The sequence below is a fragment of the Embiotoca jacksoni genome, unplaced genomic scaffold (genome assembly GCF_022577435.1).
Source record: "Embiotoca jacksoni isolate LCO1_2020_lvr unplaced genomic scaffold, fEmbJac1.0.p SCAF_28, whole genome shotgun sequence".
Lineage (NCBI taxonomy): Eukaryota > Metazoa > Chordata > Actinopteri > Embiotocidae > Embiotoca > Embiotoca jacksoni.
Window position 1 is genome coordinate 2,642,836 of NW_027185379.1, and position 21,765 is coordinate 2,664,600.

At 38.7% G+C, this 21,765-nt stretch overlaps 1 protein-coding gene across 6 annotated transcripts in view; it reads right to left on the bottom strand.

The window, feature by feature from the left end:
• tenm4 (teneurin transmembrane protein 4) overlaps window positions 1-21,765 on the bottom strand; it is a 138,780-nt gene that overhangs the window by 96,079 nt on the left and 20,936 nt on the right. For all 6 annotated transcript variants that reach the window (XM_069161183.1, XM_069161182.1, XM_069161180.1 and 3 more), the window contains exons 2-3: window positions 11,202-11,488; window positions 9,958-10,230 (exon numbers count right to left, since the gene is read on the bottom strand). In XM_069161183.1, the coding sequence (XP_069017284.1) occupies window positions 9,958-10,230; window positions 11,202-11,424 (496 nt within the window). In that variant the 5' untranslated portion in view covers window positions 11,425-11,488. The remainder of the gene's footprint in view (window positions 1-9,957; window positions 10,231-11,201; window positions 11,489-21,765) is intronic.

Consider the following 21,765-nt stretch of genomic DNA (forward strand, 5'->3'; position numbering starts at 1 on the left):
GGGATGATCTGCATGATCAGAATTGGGGAAAATCATGGATCAATATCAGCTAGCCAGCTAGCCTAGTTTCAATCTTCTGTTTATTGCACTCCAGCTCGAGTATAATTACCATTATTACATTGTGTTGTCATTTTTAAAAATGAAATGCAGCTTTGTAGAATGCATTTTTCCTGATTGATAAAAAAAAATGATAGCAGGCTCAGTATAAAAAAAGATAGATGTTGTATATCGTATACTATACATAGATATAGGATATACAAGTAGATTCGTCCTGTTTGTGTTCAACAGGAGTCGCCTCTGAACATTTTGATCCACTCTCGTATTGTCTTGGGTGTGTACAGTAGGAGGAAAGCACAACGATGCATCACCACTTGCATTCACTCAGAAATGCTGCGTTCAATACTTTAGCTTTTTTGAAAGGAAACAAAAGTACGACCCTAGCAGTCTTTTTTTAACTTCAGTCAAAAAATGTGTTGTCACTTTTCAGTTTTATACCAAAACTCTATGGTCGTATAGGTTAGGAGGCCCTTCCCTTGTTTGTACTTCAATACTGCATTTTTACTGTCTTTTGAGCAATTTCGACAACAAACAAGCAGTGCAATCTCTTACAAGGGTGGCGCCTGAATACAATTAAAGAAGCACAGCAATTGAGAGCTGACCCAGAATCAAAAGTGCAGAGAATCCAATAAGTGATGACTGCAGCTTTGGCTCGGTGCATCACATAGTCAAACTTAATGGCAGACTTTAGGAGAAATCATGATTCTCTCGAACAAATCATTTTAATGCCACGTAAGAACATGCACAAGGTCAAGAAAAAATTCCGGGTTCATTTCTTCAAAAGCCTTCCGAGTGTTGTTATCTCAGCCATGCATATCTTGTAGGGTCACAACCACCGTATATTTTTTTATAAGTACCTGTTTATCAGGCAGCTGACTGAAATAAGTCCGTTTGTTTTCTAGTTCCTAATTTAAGCTGTCCAACTTGACATTTAAAAAACAACTGCTTCAGGGTGCCATCCATACTGTACCTAAGCTCGGTGGGGAAATCTTTCCGTCTGTCCCGGACTACATTTCCCACTAAAATAAATTATAAAACTGTTACACATTCAACCAACTGTTAACAACTGGCGAGCCAGCTTCAGTCGTCTGAAAGTGCATCACTGCCAAAATTTGGTAATTCGCACACTGAAAGCATTGAGGTTTGAAGACAGCTAGAATGCAGCTCTGGTGTGACCTTCTGCAGAAGCTGGCAATTCATACAGCTGTGATAAGAATAGTGTTTCCAGTCTGACAGCAGTACTTTAGGGGAACCTCTAAAAATGGAGAAAAAAAAAAAAAAAGAGAGGAAAAAAACGTAAAGTTTCTCTCCTGAGCTATTTTCTTCAAAATGCACAGGCTATGGAGCTGTCCAGCACAACAAGGTTTTGAAATGGCAGGTCCTTTATGTGTGTGACATTCCTGTTCGCAACACCCTGACATTTGAGCATTGGAATGTTATTTTGAATCGAGCTGCATTGACGAACTCTGAGAAAAGTGGGACTGTTACCAAAAATTCATTACAGACGACCGTCGGAGTTATCACACAGATGATCTTGTATTCCACAGCTACAGCTTTCAAGTTTTAAAAGCAAAGAAGCTAATGTTATGTACTAACTGTCAGAGATACTTGTCATCCGCATCTTCTGAAACTTTACCATTTCATTATGCTGTGTTCTCAAACTCAAAAGTGCTTTGATGGTAGATACTTGTTATGTGTTCGTGTGGTGTTTCAATTTATATAGTCTGCACATGGATGGTAATGTCTACATGATCATGATGAAATAATGATTTAATTTTGTATCTGATATACATTTGTGTATGTTTACATATAAAATGTATTAAATCAAGTTTTGGATGACTAAGTGACAGACAAACATTTACATATTTAATCTCCATAGTTGGTGTTTACCGATGAGTCTTTTATAGATGAACCAAGTCTTAATTTCTGAACCTGGATTTGTATCATAGTCTTATACATAAGAGAGGTGACTGCTAATGAGGAAAATATCAGCATGAAGGTATAATTATTTTTATCTCATTCTAGCACGTTATGATCTCTGCTTCCTCAGCCTCAATAACAACCGCTAATTACTTTCACCAACAACAAAACGGTTGTTCAGAGATATCTCCAATTTTATTGGAAGACTCATAAAATGTTAGCAGCCAAAAAATACATTCAGATACATGAAGAAATGTTCACATGGCAATTTAATTAGTATGGGAATATTTCATAGATATTATAGATTTTTAATTATATTGTTGTACAGCACATTCAATATTTCCAATTTAATATAAAAAAAAATAGTATAAAACTACATTTGTGTAGGTTAGTTGAATCGTATCTGTTTAATAAGGTCAATACATATGCTGATACCGATCCAGAATGTTTAATCGGTTCACTGCTACTTGTATCCCATTTTAAGCATGGAGAGTATTCCCTGAAACTAATATAAATACAGCATGAGCATAGATAATTGACTGTATGTTAAATGGATATTACTAAGAGAGGGAGACAAGTAGCAAGAGTGGGTTGGAATGATCCTCCATAGAGGAGGGCTCATCCTGCTCCATGTCATGCTTTGAGCTGTAGTGAGGCCCCTGAGCCTCAGTGGTAAGATGGGCCCTGATGTTCTGTTGGTTTAAACTGTCAGAGGCGCTGGCGGGGAGTGAGAATGCAACTCCACAGATAACAACCCAAAACTGTCCACAAGGGCCTCTAAAACCCAGCAAATTAGCCTGCAAATGAGCCAGAGAATATCTCCACTAATCCGTGATCTGAGCAGAGACTCTGCCAGAAAAGTAAACAAATAAATAACTTCACAAGAAATACTGTGGGTGGAAATAACCACGGCTGAGCTGGGAAACCACCAGTGATTTCTTTGAAGCATCATTTCGCCTGATACTCTGCTGCTACGATGCCTGTGACCATTTCAGAACAAGCTTCCATGTTGCGCTCAATGTGGATGCAGTCAAATTACAGACATTTCAGGAAACACTATCCCCCGCAGCAAATGATTACAGTCTCCAACGCAGTTGCCAAAAGGCAATGATGCACTACAATACCATTGTTCGACAGAAGTAATTGTTTGTACCTGCAGCAAAATTTATACAATTACTAAAGTATGACTGTGTACATGATATAATTGTTCCTGTGGCCATACAAATATATGTTATAACTCACCAAGTAAAACAAAACAAAACTCTTTCAAAAGGTCCCAACTCCTGTCTTTATTAATAGGTCTTACTGTCTGACTTTTTTTTTTTTCATCTTGATTCTTTGAATGAGTTTGTAACATGGTTTGAACCAGCACCTTAATATCTAAAATACAGGACTACTTTTTTTTTTAGACTAAACTACAAACAGAATAAAGTGGCCAGGACCAAAACTAAGATATTTAAAATGAGACTCAGTTAGCAGGTAACAGTACTTAATCATTTCTGTGTGATGTACATATTTTCATGTGCATACAATTATAAATTTGAACTTTTTGGGGTTTCTTGTCAAATTATTCAATTTTAATGTGCACACAGTTACAGTTCACTGGACTACACATCATGCAATACTATTATACATTTAGGTTCACTTCTATGACCATCTCAGAGGGCAGTTTTGTATCAATAAGTAAATGATACTGTATAAAAACAAAGACAGGATTTCGGATACATCGTTAAAATAAAAAGACCAATATTAGGTCCATTGTTTCTCACTGATTTGGAATTTTTGTCATTTTATTTCAAACAAAAACCAGGGGGTCTTCATAATATTACTCTCAGTTTTTCCTGTGCAAATATCATTGAAACATTTGTTCCATGAGTGCAAATATCCTTCTTCTCCTCCATAGCCACAATATTAAACCCCATTTCTGTGGTCCCACCACACTGTTGTAACACAAGCACGAATGAATGCAGCCCTGTAGTACACAAAAATCTTGTCTAATTGGAAGTCTGATGTCACTACATCCCATAGGCTCCGTAATATGGTGGCAAAGCTCCAGATAGTCAGTTCCAAGTTGACGAACATCCTAAATGTGGAGTGTGATTCCAAGAAATTTGCTCATTCAACTCAGGGGGGCGTGGCCATCAGCAGGGGGATTTTGGTGTGCACAAGGCATGAAGATTAAGGCACAAGGGTTTTGTATCAAAGAGGAAAAGTGCTACTTGTTCTGTGGTTATTTTTAGAAACGTGTCATGCATTTCAAACGTGATTCCCTTATTTTCTTTCATCTGTCGTTATTCATCAGTAGTCTATTTAATAATGATTAGAGCAATGAGGGGCATTTCATTGTGTAAGTCATATTGGACAGTGGTAGTGACAGTATAAAACAATGTTTATTTAGAAAAGACTAATGAGCCTTTTGCAAACACTGAATTTACTTCGCCTGGGTCAACTTTGAAAAAAACACTGCATTTAATAGAACAAAGTGGACGGTTGGATTCCTGATAATAAATAAACAGAAGTCACCCTTAAGCTCAGGAGGTGATTTTGAATGCAATGGAAATGTGGCCTGGTCCAAGAATAGTGTCAGGGAAAAGAAACTTAACAAAGGTTCGTCATTACTTGGATAGGGGACAGGTTGATGCATTCCCCACTCAAGTTAAAATTTTTGAGAAATTTGCTTTTCAAAGCCCCCGTAGCTTGTTGGTGCTGTGAAACGTTTCTACGAGGAACACCTGTCTCTCATAGACAGACAGGCATGCTACGTTCAAAGATTCAGTAACTGAGATCCACCCTGGAGCGCTTAACCTCAATCTTTCAACACTTCAAAGTTTCTTCAGAGTATTGAACCCTCAAAAAAGCATATAATATAGGAAGCAAGGGAATCAATTATTGTCACTGTGGAGTTTGCACTTACTGCAATAGTTTTTGTTTCGCAGTTTGTTTTATAACTCAGCTAAGAAAAGTAATATTAATTGTAATTATATTACATGTGTACTATCTTTTTTTTAGGCCTAGTTAAGTAAAGTAGTAGAGGTTGTGAATAGCATTAGAAGATCAAAAAGTTATTTAAATTTACCATACTTATATATGTTCGTAAGATATAGTATAAGAATACAGATGCACAGTAAATCCACATAAACAGACTGGGCAAGTTTCATCTGCGAACTCAACATCAATAAATATTGCACTTACGCCGGCTAAACACATGATCACATCAGCACGTTAGCCACGATGTGCTTTGAAGGTAAAAAATGCTGATTGATGACTCGTGTTTAATCATGCAGAACAAAAAAGAGATGTGAATTAAGGAGCCTGACCATCATTTATCTTCAAGCCAAGTTTTTTTGCTTGCTAATTCAAATCATTAGTCTGTGGAGGAGCCTTAAAAGTGTGTTAGTGTGATAAAGACATCTATGTGAAAGGGAAGGAAAAACATGGACAAAGAGAATATTTTATACTTATCATGATGTTTACTGCAGGCTAATAATAATTTTTAAAAAAGGCTGTACTTAGTGTTATGTAATATAATTGGCATAATTGTGCTTTTGGCAAAACATCTTAAAATCAGTTTACTCCTCTCCTTTGTGAAAAAAAAATATATACATACACATATATATTAATATATACTGTATATATATATATATATATAATTTGTTTATTTTTTTATTTGAATGGGCATTAAGTCCAGCTAGACGAATGGAATCCCCTTCACCATTATCACTAAACCTCTGTTCAGCTCATCCAAACTGTAATAGCCAAACATTCAACTGGCACTAAATCAAGAATATGCCACAGAGACTTTCAAACATTATTCTTAAGGCATTGATGGATCCATCACTCAATACTTGCCAACCTGCTTATCATGTACTCTCAAACCCGAGCGCACAAGCAATCTGTTGTTGCAAAGCTGACATCTGTCATCAGGTCTCCTAACTTTGTGCTGCACGATGTTTTTGTACCACATTCTATTTTAAAAGCACTTTGCCGAGTTGGGTAAAAACTATAACCAAAACTGTTCATCAGTAATTTACTGTTACTATTGAAACTACTAGTAGCGCCTCTATCAAATATATTATCGTAGAATGATTGTTGTGGCACTAACACACAATCAACAGACAAAGCAATAAAATAAAATTGAATTTGACCAAATTCAGATTTGATTTTGTGATTTCAGAATTGCTTATAGATCAGGGGCCTCATTTATAACCGTTGCTTATGCAAACTCCCCACACAAAAGTCACCATTTATAAAAAACAAACTCGACGGGAAAATCTGCATACCTGCACGCAAACTCTGACCTACGTGTACGTACGTTTTGGAGAAAGGGGAAATTGGCAACACAGATGGGAAGGTGGAGATTTGACGCAAGACTGTAGAAAATAAAAGTGAGCGGCACCATCGCACCGCTATCGCTGTTGCAGCAACAGGAGTCGACCATTTTCAGCTTTTTTGCGCACGTATGATTGTAGCATGGATTCGATGCAATGTTTTGTAAATGAGGCCCCTAAACAGAAACCCCCGTTAGTTGCTGGTGTGCTGAAGGAAATTAAAATACAGCTGAAAGGTTGAGGAGGGACTTTCACAAGGAGATTTTACTGGTGTTCCTCGAAGCTTTGCCCTGAAGCAATGCCTACAGCTACCAGGATTTGCGTAATGAGCAATAATAGAAAAGAAAATTTAAATTATCCACTCCAAAAGAATCAGAAAGCTAAATATGATGAGTCCCACACTGTGTGCTTTTTCACTAGCATAAAACATTTAGAGCTAAGAAGTCAACATGTAAATACAATAGTTCTGACACTACAAATTTGAGGGACATATTGTGTCACTAAATTGCACTTTAGAATAACATCGAAGCTTGACTGTAATGCATTTACAGAACACTGTATATATGTATAATGACTCAATCAATATAGAACCAATCTCCCCGGACGATGAAGGACGGGAAAACTAAATCGGTACACAACTAACCTCCCGCTGGAACTAATTACATTTCATCTATAGAAAAATGCTTATTTCACTGCTGTTAGTATTTTTCAATCAACAAAAACTGTGCAGGTCTTAGCTGCTATTATTTTCCTCCACAGGCTATGCAACCAGTGAATAACAACCCCTGGACAGACGTTGGTGGCTATTTCTACACCCAGTTCTCATGGTTACAGAGATGTAATAGCCTAGCAATGACAGTAGTATTAGAGCACCCATCTGCATACGCTTTTATTAGTTAAAACCAAGAACAGCAAGCCTCTCTCCAGCTCAGCAGTCTGGCTGGCCTCCTTGCTGTTTTGACGCTGTAGGATGTGCAATGACTCAGCAGTTGCTGGCTGCTGGATGTGTCCTCAAGGAGCTCCCTAGGGACCAGAGGCAGCATGGGTAGGATACACACACATACCTGTACACACCACATGAATGTACTTTGAATGTTACCCAGCCAAAGACACGCACATGTGTATACACACACATGCAGGCAGTAAAAACCGATGCCGTAAATAATGACTTATCCAACAGTAAGTACAAAATATCAAGGGCTGAAAATTGATTTGTCTATGTTGCTACACTTATTTCAAAATTTATGTTTTCAATTATTATTTACACCTAGCATGTAGAAAAGTACAGTCATAATCAAGGTAAATGCTGATGTTGTCATCACATCACAACTGGAATGAATCTTAGTAAAAAACATCATAATAAGCAGAGTGTTGGTCAAATTATAGTGAGGACTTGAAATCACAGCATCAAGAAAATTGTTCCAGAATTGCTTTCGCTTATTTGCATGCATTAAAACCAGGGTCAAGTAAGTCACACGTGAAGAGGTGGAGAACTGCCCAGCGGCTTGAATACATTAAAGGAGAGTAAATGGTTTGTTGATTTAAAGAGATTAAAGCACACACAAGCACGCCTGCTCGATGGATTTTAATTAACTTGCCATATATAAATTGTATGTTATCAGGCATTACTGAATTAAATGTTGAATACAAGTGCTCTTGCTGCTTGGGTGAGTGGAATAAAAAGCTACTTAGAATCTCGATTGGGCCTCACAGATGCATCATGCTGCAGCTATGGGTGCTCTGAATGCACGCCAGCATACCAAACTCCTGTACAGCCATCCAAGGAGATTCTCTTTAATTATGTACAATACAGCCAAATCCAAGTCCCTTGGCATCTCAGATGATCAAGCAGAGGGATGCCACGTTGTCTCCCTGAGTCATTCGGGCAAATGGATTCCACTTCCAAGAGTAATTTCTGTCAGTTATAATAAGAAGCTAATACATAATGTGACACACTCTAAAATGCAAAACTATTCACAAGGTTTTCTGCAAGGCTTTGCAGGGGCAATTAGAATTTTGCCGCTAGGCCCTCGACGAGTTCCTCTATCTGTAAAGTATCCTGAGAACGCTATCATAAATCTGCCAGTTAATATGCATGATTCAGGATTGTGTTTAACGTAGTATCATGCAAAACAGAGCTGAGATGTGAACGCATAGCAACTCTGTATTCAGTAAAATAAATAAATAATACAGTCTGGCAGAAAGTCCGATATACAAATGCAGAAAAGGGAAGACATAATGGACACAAACAGGGTGATGAGTGTGAAAGTCTACCAGGTACTGCCTCCGCACTGCACTGAATTTACTCAAACAACTTTTTCTATTATTGTACACGATCCAAGAAAAAGATGGCACAGAGTTTACCAAGAAATACGTGCAGGCGGAGTATTTGAAATTCCCCTTTCAAACTGAATTTTGTCGCACTGTAATCTACAATTTTAAGAGTATCTTTAGCAGAACAGCTGTTCTCGTTCTGAATCTTTGTCACAGGTTAAATGACCGCTGAACAAACAGGCCCTTCATGCCCTGCGTCAAAATAAAAACCCCAAACCACATACACATATAGATGGCTTCCCATTTCCGAGCAGAAAAAATGGTCAACTTCAATTTAGTCACACTGAAATAGTTTCAGACAGTCAAAACTGTACCCAGATATTCACACAAGGGCAAAAGGTGCAGCCCAATATTGTGGTTGTATAGATTCCAGTTGAGCAGTGTCAAAAGCAAATTCAAACCAACATAATGATTGTTTAGTCTTACACTGCACCTTGCAGTCAACACTATTTTTTGTTGCCTAAAAATCCTTCTGTTTTTGTGTAAAGGAACATGATTAAACTAAAATTATCACCTCACCCTCCAACCATTAAGGTTTCATATCACATCCATGTCTGTCCAGACTCATATGACACATTTAGATATTTAAGGAATTTTCCTAATAAAGCTGAATTTGATAGAACACAAAGCTGAGAACACAACACAACAGTAGACTATGCTTCCAAGACAGATATTGCAGCAGAGAATTTACAGCTTCTAAAACATGGATGCGTCACACACATCTTTAACCCGACAGCACAGAAGATCTACACTATCCGCCCAGTTTGCAGGTGGACACCCAAGATTAGTGTGACCAATTCGTTATCTGACCACACATGGAATGTGGTCACACTCTCCCCTGTTCCAGAGTTACGGCACTAAATGGACAGAACAATTTCAATTTAAAGAATATTAGGTTACCACAGTGAAGTCGACCTTTGACCTTTTGGTTATAAAAAGTCATCACTTCATCATTTAATGTTATCGGACATGTGTGTGGAATTGTTTCATAATTAGCATATAAAACCTTGAGTTATAGCCACAACCGTGTGTTGTGAGGTCATAATGACCTTTGACCTCCAAAATCTATTCAGTGTGAGTGACAAATTTGAAGAATTTCACTTAAGGCATATTGCGTTCGCGAGCATGGGACAGTAGGACCGAAAACCCTAAAACAATGCCTCTGGCCACGGCTGTTGCCGGCGCTGAGGCAAGAAACATGAACACAGATCTATTGAATTTTGAAACCAGAATCAAATCCACATGGAGACGTACAGGTTGTAAAATCAGCTGTCTGATAAACAATGAAAGAGAAAAGTACAACGGCGAAGTGTCTTACCGTTTTCTGTGTTCTCATGTTCAGTGTCAGTCAGAGTTAGATTGGAGTTGGCCCTGCTGGAGAGGCACGAGCTGCGGCCGGACTTGGTGTTACTGCGGCCCCATAATCTGACAGCATGCTCCGGCGACATGATGCCGTCTGTCTCCGTGTCTGCATCTGAGCCCACGCTGACGGAGTAGTCGCGGTGTGGCATCCCCAGCTCAGTCCTGTACGTAGCAACGTGTGTTGGGAGAGCTTCCCCAAAGCCGAGGTCTCGAAGGGAAAACTCTGCTCCTACAGCAAGCCAATAAATACACAGCTCTGGTGAACATAACTCCCACTACTTGATCACTTAACATAATATATTATATACATTACAGAAAAAAAGGCAGCAATATCCTGGTGTTGAACTCATTAAAGAATATTGGTCTCACAGGCAGTGGCTATGGAGTTACATCTAGATGGAAGCAAGTTTGGTATTTGAAGCCCCACTTTAAATAATAAGCAGTAGGAGCTGCCAAAGTAGAAAGTTCAGAAATACTGCACATTGGTGCTTTTAAAAACAACTGGTATTTTGTATTGCTTTTGCAGTTTGTGTCTTTTGTTCATAACTCCCAACAACCATTTTCAAACTCTAAATGTATCACTTTGCCATTATTAAATATCTTAGTAACAGACAATTTTCCCTCAAAATTACAAACTCAAGTTGTGAGGCTTTAAAAAAAAAAAAAACATTTAAAAAAATCTCTTAAAACTATTATATTTTTATATTTCAGTTTTGATATTAATAAAAGTTATTATAAAACTATTATCCAATGAAACCAAGGTTGTAGTTTATTTCCTTCAGTGCACCAACTAAAAGGACATGGCTATGTCAATAAAAAATATTTTGATATGAAAAAGTCACAACCTATGCTTTGGTTGGACTTTGCTGAAAGTTTAATAAAGCTTGACTGTACCATCATATTTGGTTTGAACTTTTCTCATCAATAATATATTTGAACGAGGAGGTCAAAGTGTGCATGTCTTCCACGCAGTTTTTAACATTGCCCGGCCTCCCTTCTGCTGAGTGACCTCGACTGTGACCGAGTGTGAATTATCAAGAGACGCCTCATTAAAAAACAATGATGCATGTACCAAGACCAGGCAGTTACCCTTTAAATAATAATCAGCCACTGCAAATGTAGTTATAGATGAACAGAGTGATATTGGTGACATTCTCCTCTATCGGCAGAGGAACACAGTATTTCTAATATTGGTCTAACCTTGACGGCTGAACTCGTCCACTTCGTGATGAACCATTTCCTTGACACGGCTGCCGTACGCCATCCTCGAGTCGTGGTCGAAGGCCTTGAGTGTTTCACTGGAGCTGTAAGATTTGGTGTTCGGTTTTCCATCCTCACTGTCAGCTGAGGAGCTGGTGTAACGGCGCTCTGTGTCCTGCCGGGCAGTGAGTGAGCGGTAGGGTCTGCGTTCCTTCACTTCCATGGCTGCTTCCACACTCTTTTCAAAATCCAATGTGGGTCACAATGCCAGTTTAGTTTGAGTGATTCTGCAGAAGAAAAAGAAACACAAGCAAAAAAAAAAAGAGGATACTTTATGTATGAACAGATACCTTGACAGCAGCACTCATCTAATTATTTCTTAATCCATTAGTTAATTTCCCTTTAGCCAAATCAAAGAGAATACATTCCTCAATGTTGATGTTTAATGTTTAATTGTACCACATATCATTTGCAAGCATGATCTGTTATTTCAGATGGCATAATTCTTGTTCATGTTTAAATGCAAATGCATGTTCCCAACTAGGAAATGCATGGCTCAGCACAGTGAGAGCACAATAAACGACCAGGATTAGATTCAATAAAATATGGCACAACAAATCTTGCACCTATAAAGTTTACGGTGCAATTCTCCCACAAATATTTTATTTTATGTGCAGTATAGAAATGCATGGTTCTCCAGCATCTGTAAAAATGGCATGTGTCCTTCCATGAGTTGTGTTGTTTATAAGTTACAAATCATCACCAGTTGAAAACCGGAGGTGCGAAACAAATCTAGGACCACTCTGAACCAGCAGAAATGATTAAAATCTGCAACATAAAACTACAACTGCCAAACAGCACTCTGAGTATATGATCAATATAGAGAGGAACTTTTAGCATTCAGCCACGGTATGTGCTGCATTTCATTTTTTCTTATTTTTTTTATTTTGTGCCTTCAAGGACAAAATAGTTAAAGGAAAATAGACAAAAAAATAAAAAGATAAATGTAAAGAAAACAAGAATTTGCTGTGTCAGTGAATCATGACATAAGTTAATGGGTAGATAATTAATGATGACGCTTTGCAAACAGCTCATTCGAAGTGACCACGTGGATTAAAGAGATTGAGTTGGCTTAACATATGTCGATGTGCCCCGTAAACTTTATTAAAGGCTTGTTCACTGTTTACTTTGAGGCTCAAGTCCTCAACATAGGCAGACATTAGGTTGAAGAAATGTAACATATTTTCCTGCTTGTTCCAAATGCAGTGTCATGATAATAGATCTATAATCATATTCAGTTTAATGAGCTTAAAACCTTATTCACGCCACAGGATTCTGCTTTCATACTTCTTGCTCCCACACTTGAAAATGTATTTTACTATAGGCTAAAAATATGATGCAACTCACTGGATAGGAGAGGTCCTTGAAAAAGAGATAAATCTTACTGCGGGCAAATCGGAGAGTTTTTACTGACAATATGCCTGTGTTGTTCAGACAAGGATTTTTTTCCACAAGATAAGCTCTTTATGAATACTGTATGAGATTTGTGCCGGACAGAACAGTAAACAATAATCCTCCTTGAACTATATTTGCCACTGCTCTGAAAAAAAAAAAAAAAAAAAAAAAAGGGTCTCATTTAAGCCACCATTGTTGGGTTTGGGTGGGGGTGTGGGGCAGGAGGGTGGTGGGGGTTGTTTTTTGTATGTATTGACAGCTGAAAAGATCCTAGTGATTAATGACTTGAGGCCTCAATACCAGGACCTCAGCCACACTGGGAAGTGGGGGGCCGTTCACTCTGCAACCACAAGAGCACTTCAGCTGCTCCCAAGATTTCAGACGCAGCTTGTATAAATTGCTAAATTTTACCTTTTACTCGAGATCCTTGATGGTATGCAAATGTGAGAATGTGGGCAACAAACAGCCTTCTCAAGTTTCAAGAATGTTCTGTAAAGTGCATTGTTTTTGTTTCCAAAGAGCTGACCATCCATCTCCTGCCCTTTCTCCTCATTATTTATCAGCTAGTATGCAATGAGATGTACTTTTGAGACCATGGGAAACCCAGTGGAGCGTTTTTTGAAGAGAAGCAACAGGCCATACCCCATGAGAGATGAGATAAGATGCAGATGTTCTCCTGTCTGTCTAAAATGGTATCAACCTTGAGTGCTGCTTTCAAAATTTTTGAGAAAAGCACACATCTGACATCATCGTGTTTCAGCATAGCTGTTGTTTTTGTTTATCTAAGTCAAATTTCTGGGAACAGGTGCTGAAACAAGGGCAATGGCAATAGTGCATTAATGTCACATAATGGCAGTTAAAGATAATAAACAATTAATTTGACAGATGTCTCATCTCTCACTAAGAAACAGAAGTGTAGGTGATACAAGGGCTATTTTTTAAAGTGTTCTTATTAGCTGATGTAAGACACGAGGGATAGAAAGAAGTGCCTTGAAGCACTGAAGGAGAAGGTTAATGAGGGTACATTCACAAAGACTTAGTTGAATAAGTTATTTACATAGACAAGTGAAAAATAACTGCCATGAATTGAAATCTCTGAAACAAAGATAAGAATCATGCTTTTATTTCAAAGACAATGTTCTCCAAAAGGCTGCAGAGCCAAAAAGACACTAGGTGCATATCTATGCTATGATCCAAAATCAATTGAGGTCTCTGGATACACAAAAGAAATGGATGGTCTCTTTAATCGTTGAAACAATTGCAGACTCCACATTTTTCAATTACATTGTCTACAATTGTCCAGGTTAGAGTCATGTTTGTCTGAGGTAAAGCAAATGTATAGCAGCTGGAAGCAGTGCAATAATGTGGTTGTACAGAGAGAAAGGTGCAGGGAGTGTTGAACAAAGAATTGAAGTCATCAGTGATGCATTAAATCCTTGTTGAAATGCGTGTGTGGAGGAGGGGACTGCAGACTCAAACATTATGAGTAACGTGATTCCTAAAAACATATCACGATCATTCGACCTGTTCTGCACTTTAACGTTCCTATGATGCATTCAAGATCACAATCAGCCGGTAAATGCACTGACTAGGTCAGTACAGGTAAAATCAGGACCGATTAAGTGGCTCAAGAAAAAGTGAAAACCAAAAATGGTTTCAACAGACAATTCAGGAGAATGGATATCCAGTACAGAATAACAAACGTTCAATTTACAGACAGCCAATCCTTACTTGCATAGGCATATAGTGGGACTGGTAATTTCGTTTTTCATGCTGTGGTTAAGATGTCACTGCTTATGATAAATTTTAAAAAAAATTAAAAACTATTTGGCGTACTCTAAATGCTGCCTGTTTCAGAAGGAGAGCAACCATCCATCAACTCCACGGACACGCAAGTAACATTTGGATAAGACCTGCAGTTTTTGGCTGGACTAATGGGGTCAGCACTAGAAACCCTCCGAGTGAATGAGTTACACCATTCGTAGCCTGAATGCTGCGTATCTGAGTTTTCAGATTAAAAGCCCATATTTCAAATTAAAAGGCAATTACTGCTAAGGAAGACAACTCTAAAAATGTGAGTAGGTGGAAAGCTTTGTAGCTGCAGAGGAGCTCCTCGATGCGGTGATAATCTCTCGTGTCAAACTGAGCTATGAAACAAACACCTGCAGTGTGAGCAGTGTGTTATAGAAGCTGCTGTTAAAACACTTGTTGAGTTTTTTGTTGGGCAGTTACTGTGACTATGGCTCCAGTGTCAGGAGTTAAATATGGGATCTAAATAGGTGGGAGGCATTTGGGGTACAATATAAATACAAATGGCTCCGTACTATCCATCAAACAATTAGCAGTGTGATGAGAATTGCTATTCAGTGCTGGTGCATATAAATCTAACCTTCTCTCTCTGCACAACACTGTTTTTCATTATAATTAAACCCATGCTGCTCTTTACATGTCATAGATTTTGTTACATGCAGAACCCAGGGCTTAATGCCAAAGTAACATTCTTCACAACACAGACAACATACAATTTAACACACCCACAATGTTTACCAAATCCCTCAGGGTGTAATCTAAAATGATTACAGATTACTTGTCTGGGAAATAACTTAATTAAGTGATCACAAACATTAAGACGATGTGTAACTGATGACATTTATTGATAAATGACTGCTGGTATATATTACAAGACTATAGATTTTCAGTTCAGGGAAACCAAACTCATATTTTGAAACACTATCAATTTTAATTAACAAATGTTAACACCATTTCATAAAATGTCACCAAAATCATTTCAAATTCATATTAAACAATTATTTTTAATCACACGTGTAAGAAAACAGGTGTCAAACTTCTTTTTTTTAAAATTTGGTTTGGATTATTCCTATTTATACAATCTAATGTACCTAAATCAAAAGTGACAGTAAGGTCACAACACTGCAGACAAACATCTCCACAGACAGGCAGCCTTTAGGGCAACTGGGAGGAAATTTAGGCAAATATCAAGAGCATTGTCTACAATGTCCATTGAGAGAAAGGAACGCTCCATACAGGCACCACTTATATCTTTTCAGGAAAATTTGCACATGCCCAAGCTCTAAAGCCTCCTCAGTCAACAGAAAGGTGTGTTTTCAATAGAGGAAAAAAGACTTGGGTTGATGGGGTGAATGGCTTGCCAAACACATCTGAATTTGCTAATGCAAGCTGGGGAAGGGGAGGGAGGGCACGTTGGTGGTGGTGGGGTATCTCAGCAGCCGCCTCCTTCCGGGATCAAAAGCGAGCCCCGCCAGCGCATAAAACAGAATGCGTAAAAGCCTTAACATAAACAAAAGTAGCCTGGGACCACTGCTGCAGCATGCTCCCTGCTACTAATCACTCGAAGCTATTCAAGGTTTAGTCCTGACAGAGAAGCCAATGGACTAATGCTTTTTAACCAGCCTGGTAAATAACAGGGAGAAGCAGTCTATTTATTCACTTTGTACATTGATGTACACCCCTGACCTTGGCAAAATGCAGCATGTGAGGATTGATCCAGAGTTCCATATCCTGCGCTGAATAAATGGAAATAAGTAATGTGTACTTATAAGGTTCACTATAGTTCTATAGAACAACATTGCGCAGGTTTAAAAGAGGACCTCTCCACTAGGTTGAAGTACTCTGGTGCTGACCTGCCTCATTAGTCTACGCCTAATGCTCATTATCCTGCAAAGGCTAGACTTGAATTTGATTTATAGTTTTGCCTGCAGTGAAACCAAACCTAATACCAGCTAAGGAATAATCAACTTACTGTAAACTTGCTACTGTCACACTCACTGTTTGCAGCTGTAGCCTAAGGAGGGTCTATGGAACTGAAATGCTGCAAATAAATGATGCGCTGAATAAAACTATTTTAAGTGCTGTTTCCATGCCTTGAAGGTTGGTTCAGGGAATTTCAAAAACACCTTCATAGTCACTGCATGGAAACTGGGAGTTTCATATGGCAGGTCTAGAGAGATCTGCTACTGCCCCCAATACAATGGAGGAGAATGGATATAGTAGCTGGTGCTCACAGCCTTTTTGTAATATTTGTTAGTGTCTCCAATAATGTGATAATTAACCAATCTTGCTGTTTTACTAAAAGTACTTTCTACTAAGAAATGTTCTACCTAAAATAAATTTGTCTCAATTGTATTTGGGGTGGTGGCAGAAATCAGAGATATACAGTGTATATCGGTGTTAGCAGATAACAATAAAACGGCATTGGTAGTTGATGCCAGATGAGTTTTAATTGTATTATGGTGAGGAAGGGGGTATTAACGAGATCCGCTTGCAACCCCAACTGACATCTTGAACATCATATAATAAGCTTAACAAGTGATTAGATATCTGAACGGAGGGAGCTGCATCGTTTTATTCTCATTTTGCTTTTGATCGTCCCTGAAAAATCGGAGCAATTTTGCAGTTGTACTGTTGATCAGCTCAGGAACTCAATATGAAAACTACATGTATTTAGCAAAATGGTAAGAAAAGCATCACAGTCAAGACCGATTGTTACACAGCGTGATTTGTGCTTTTCACATTATACCCAGTAGTTAAGGTTAACATTATTCTGTCAAGTTAGTGAGCTACAACCTGTGTGGCTTTTGCTTTGTTTTATCTCAACGTGTTTGAATGCTTTGTCTTTGCATTTCAAAAAGCTCCTTTAGCTTTCTAGTGATTCACCAACAGCTTCATGAAACGTGACTTCCATTAGTCTTGGTCTAAAAATAACCGATTGTACTGTGCAGACGTGTTTTTGTATTGGCCTCCCAAGTTATCATACAACTGATGTTGCCACTTAACAGAGGCAGCAAAAAGGGGTGAAAGCTAATGTTTTATTGTTTATCCCCAGCACTTTATAATTTTTCCATTCCACCCAGAGATCAGTCATTTCAAAGACTGAAGAGCAGTAAAGGCACAGAATTTAAAACAGGTGACTTTTATGCTATCGACATTATATTAGATTGGTAAAAAAAAAAAAATGTCTGCAGTTTCTTTGAAATCAAATATTTACAAAATGAGTCAGAGATGTTATCACACCAGCTTGCCACTAATGATCCAGCAATTACTGGATCGAAACAGGGTGCATGAATAATGTTTAGTAGTACAACACGACGATGTAAGTGTAAATTCTACTAATTCTGTTAAAATAAATGAATGCGCTTATTATTAATTCAATAAATACATATCTGTTCAACGACAGACAGATAGACAGAACCCAAAAAGATCGAGTTGAGCCAGATTTCAGTTGACTCATTGCATCAGAAATTGTCTCAAATTTGTCTCAAGTGACCACTTTGTATGTCTAATATTCAATGTAAATGTAAATCACTTCATTTTCTGTAGGAGAGAATTGGCTACAGCTTAAGTCTGTATCCACAGTACACAACATAAAGCACGCTGTCGAATGCAAACCAAAATCCCTGCATAAGTGGCTCCCACAGACTGGCTGTGGATATAGTATTCAGGGCCATCCATTTGTAATCAGATCATCTAATCCATGCTTTTCTTCAAAGTGTGATCCCACCATAAAGCTGCCCAGTGGAAATCTCCGGCTCTGCTTCTTTCCCCTTGTGACAGGTCATGAATCCAAGACTAATAAATGGCCACTACGTTGCTCTTAAGGAGCAGCTCTGAGTGAAGGACCACCCCATGCAGAGACTGTGAGATAGTGCTCTTGTACTCTTGTACGGCTGGATACAAATTACAATCCTCTCGCAATGGGAGCTCCAGAGATTCCTTCACGATAACTCATATAAGTGCACTGTTAGGAAGTGCATTACAAAAATCACATACTTAACAAGGTCACCAACATCATCGCAGGATTTTTCTACCTCAGATTGTGAGTCATTTCCTTCAAACTGTCTATTTCACAGTATGTTGTAAAAAATGTATTTTAGTGTAAACAGCCCAGAAAAAAAATGTTATCAGATCAGGTCAGGCTGTTGTCCATCAAGTCAAACTGCGTTAAATAAGGCAGCACAGTGCAATGATTTATAAGAACAAACCCATGAGTACATAACATAATCAAAAGCCCCACCCCCCACTACTTGATCAAAGTAAACCACTGAACAGCAGGAAGTGCTGTATATAGTAAAAGCGTCAATCAATCACATGAACTGGAGTAATTAGGTTTTCTCACAACAGCAATAATATGGATCTTAACGGCGTGTTGCAAAATGAATCCTCAAACATTTTTGGCTTAAGAAGCAATGAACATGAGACAACACAAAACAACTGTGTTGGGACAATAAAGCCAGCTGCTGTTCAATATCAACAGTAAAAAAAAAAATCAGCACACGCAGCAAAGCTAGACGGAGGGCTCCTGCATGGTAATGATCTTACTCTAAGTGCTTAACTGAGTCATCTCCGCAAGCCTTGCTTTGACAACCACACACCTCCCACATCTCCCATCTCAGCAGCCTCTGGGTGGGGCTAATCACTCCGTAGCTTCATCATCCACCGGATGACAGCCCCGGCTATAAAGATGCAATGTTTCTGAAGGCGTGGCTGCTGCAGTGGTCGACTGTAAACACACGGTGCTGTTGAAATGAGAGCTTAACAATATTACATAAAAAAAAATAAAAAAAACATGGTCTTTTTTTAGACCACGATGAAAGAAATCCATTTCGCCATCCTTACAGTGCACATAAAAATCCTAAGAGGATTTTCCTGGGGCACTGAGAGTTGGTATATGCTGATTTGCCCCTAAATGATTATGACATGAAATGGCTGACGGGTAGCTTGGCAGTGCTGCGTTGACCTGCGCGATCCCCTTCCTCTGCCTCTAAGGCATCAGAGGTCTGCACTCTCTGATCCCAATGGCTGAACACTAGACAGCGCTGAGGCTCGCACAAACTCTTATGCTGTGCAATTTCTGTTGTTTTTTTGTTTTTTTTGGCTTATCTACTATCAGTCTTTAATGCAGCTTTTATTCCCCAGTGAAAGCACCTTGTTACACCTTATGAAAACATGCAACAAAACAAAGTCAAAGTTATGTGTTGTTCCTTTATTTTATGTCATTTTGATTTTTAATGCAGCAGAGGGAAATGCCCTTTTATCTACCAGGGCAGGGTACTGCATCCTCCCATATATAAATTTAATTCTCCAAGTAAATTAGGATTGATCACCACTGCTCTAGGCCACAATCAGTATCCATGATCTAATCAGAGCTCGGCCCGAGACAGAAAAGGATACTTCCATAAATAAAACCATATGAGAGCCAGCAAGTGCCTCGAACACCGGAGGTAAATTTGATTACCCTCTCCCTTTCCACAGGTGTGCTTTTTGCTTTCTAGCTTCGAAGGCTGCCAGTCTGACATAATGCCACCCCATGTGCATCCTCACTGTTGTTTTCCTGCACTAAGGGTTTTACATCATACTTGCACCACATGCTGGAGTCACTGCTAAGCAGGCAATGCCCATGGAAGTCTGGCTGTGGTGATCCCAGGGAGACGGAGTCTGTCAGAAGCGCCTTTGCCTGGTGATACCCCTGGGTAATAAATTACCCAGAATTAACACATCATCCTATGCTTCACACAGCAGCCGCAATGCACTCATGCCATGCAGCTTAATGGATCTATTAACCAAATGGGTACAGACCTATACTGCTTTCAGAGCGAAAATTTGGAATGTGGACTTCCATTTGATATTCAGGTATCGTAAAAGTACTGAAAAGGAGGTAGGCAGGTTTTCATGCAGGACTCCTGGAGGCTCTGTGCATTCTTAGTTAAGGAATCCAACAAAATTTAGCAGAGTAACATTTTTATTTATGGAGGCTTATTTTCAGTGACTTGCACGTTTTCTTTTAACAGACCACCTATATGTTGGAGTAGTTATAATATCCTCCACTTCGGACAGAAAATCTACACAAACAGAAAGGACTATAAAAAAAAGACTGCCCACCCACATGCTCCCCCATGTCACCTGTTTGGGAAGTCTTCTGAGATGTGTCTACGGCCATTAAAATCACACTCTCCTGCTGATGGCTGTCACCGATAGCAGGGGATGTGTGGTAGAGGATTTAAAATGCCAGTTGTAGAGCCTGTATCTACTTGGCATCTTTGGCACCCAACCAGCACTAACACAGTGACAGCGTGGCACACGGCACCAGGCAATTTTTGACCAGCGCTCACTCATCACAAAAGGTAAATAGAGATAAGATAGAGGCTCACAGAGTCTCTCATTTCATTTGGACTCAGCTGACATGTGACTGGGGCACAGGTGATACAATGTTAAAATTAAAACTCACTCTTTGTGAAAGAATAAATGACTGCTACTACCTCAGGTTAAAATGCCTATTGTCTCATGCGCTGAAACTTGTATGGACTACACTACCAATAATTCCCACTGGTTTATCTCCCTGCCATTACGATAGCAATATCATTTTCTTCCTCCAAAGCTTCAACTTGCCTTTTTTCCCCATTTTACATATTTTGCCTGCATCAAGGAAAAAGACCTCTGGAGCCACAATGAAATTTTTATGAGTAAGAAAGCATGAAACCTGAAAAGCATAAAACTATGAAATTTGAATGATAAAACCTGACTGGAGAGTTGTGCGTAATGTTGGAAGTTGTTGCAATATAACAAAAAAATTCAATTCGTGAGATTCCTTCATACACAATATGGAAAAGATCAATCACCAGTCAGCCGAGGATGATGTCTTCTGCAAATACATTTCTTCTTGATTCTCACTTAATTCAAGAAACTTCTTTCCAAGCAGAAGACACACTGTTAACATTAAATTTCATGAAGGAAATGTTTTTGTTCACGGTGTAGAATGCAGTCAAATAAAAATGATGTCACCATCTTTTCCATTTTCTGTAGTTTGATGGGGTTAGATTAACAATGAGCTCACGTATGCCAATGTTTTTGAGTAACTAGGTTACCACTGTGCATGTAAATGTGTTACCAGATTTATTTTGCAACCAGGTCTCTCCAAGTACTCAGTTTACTTTAGTGCATGTAAACACAGTGAATGACTGTCATTGACCATAAAAGTAAATTGCTTTATCAAAATTAAAATAGTGTTGCCGATGTTTTTTTCTGAACTTTTGTCCATTAAACTTTGAAATGTAAATTATTTTTTAAAGATGTA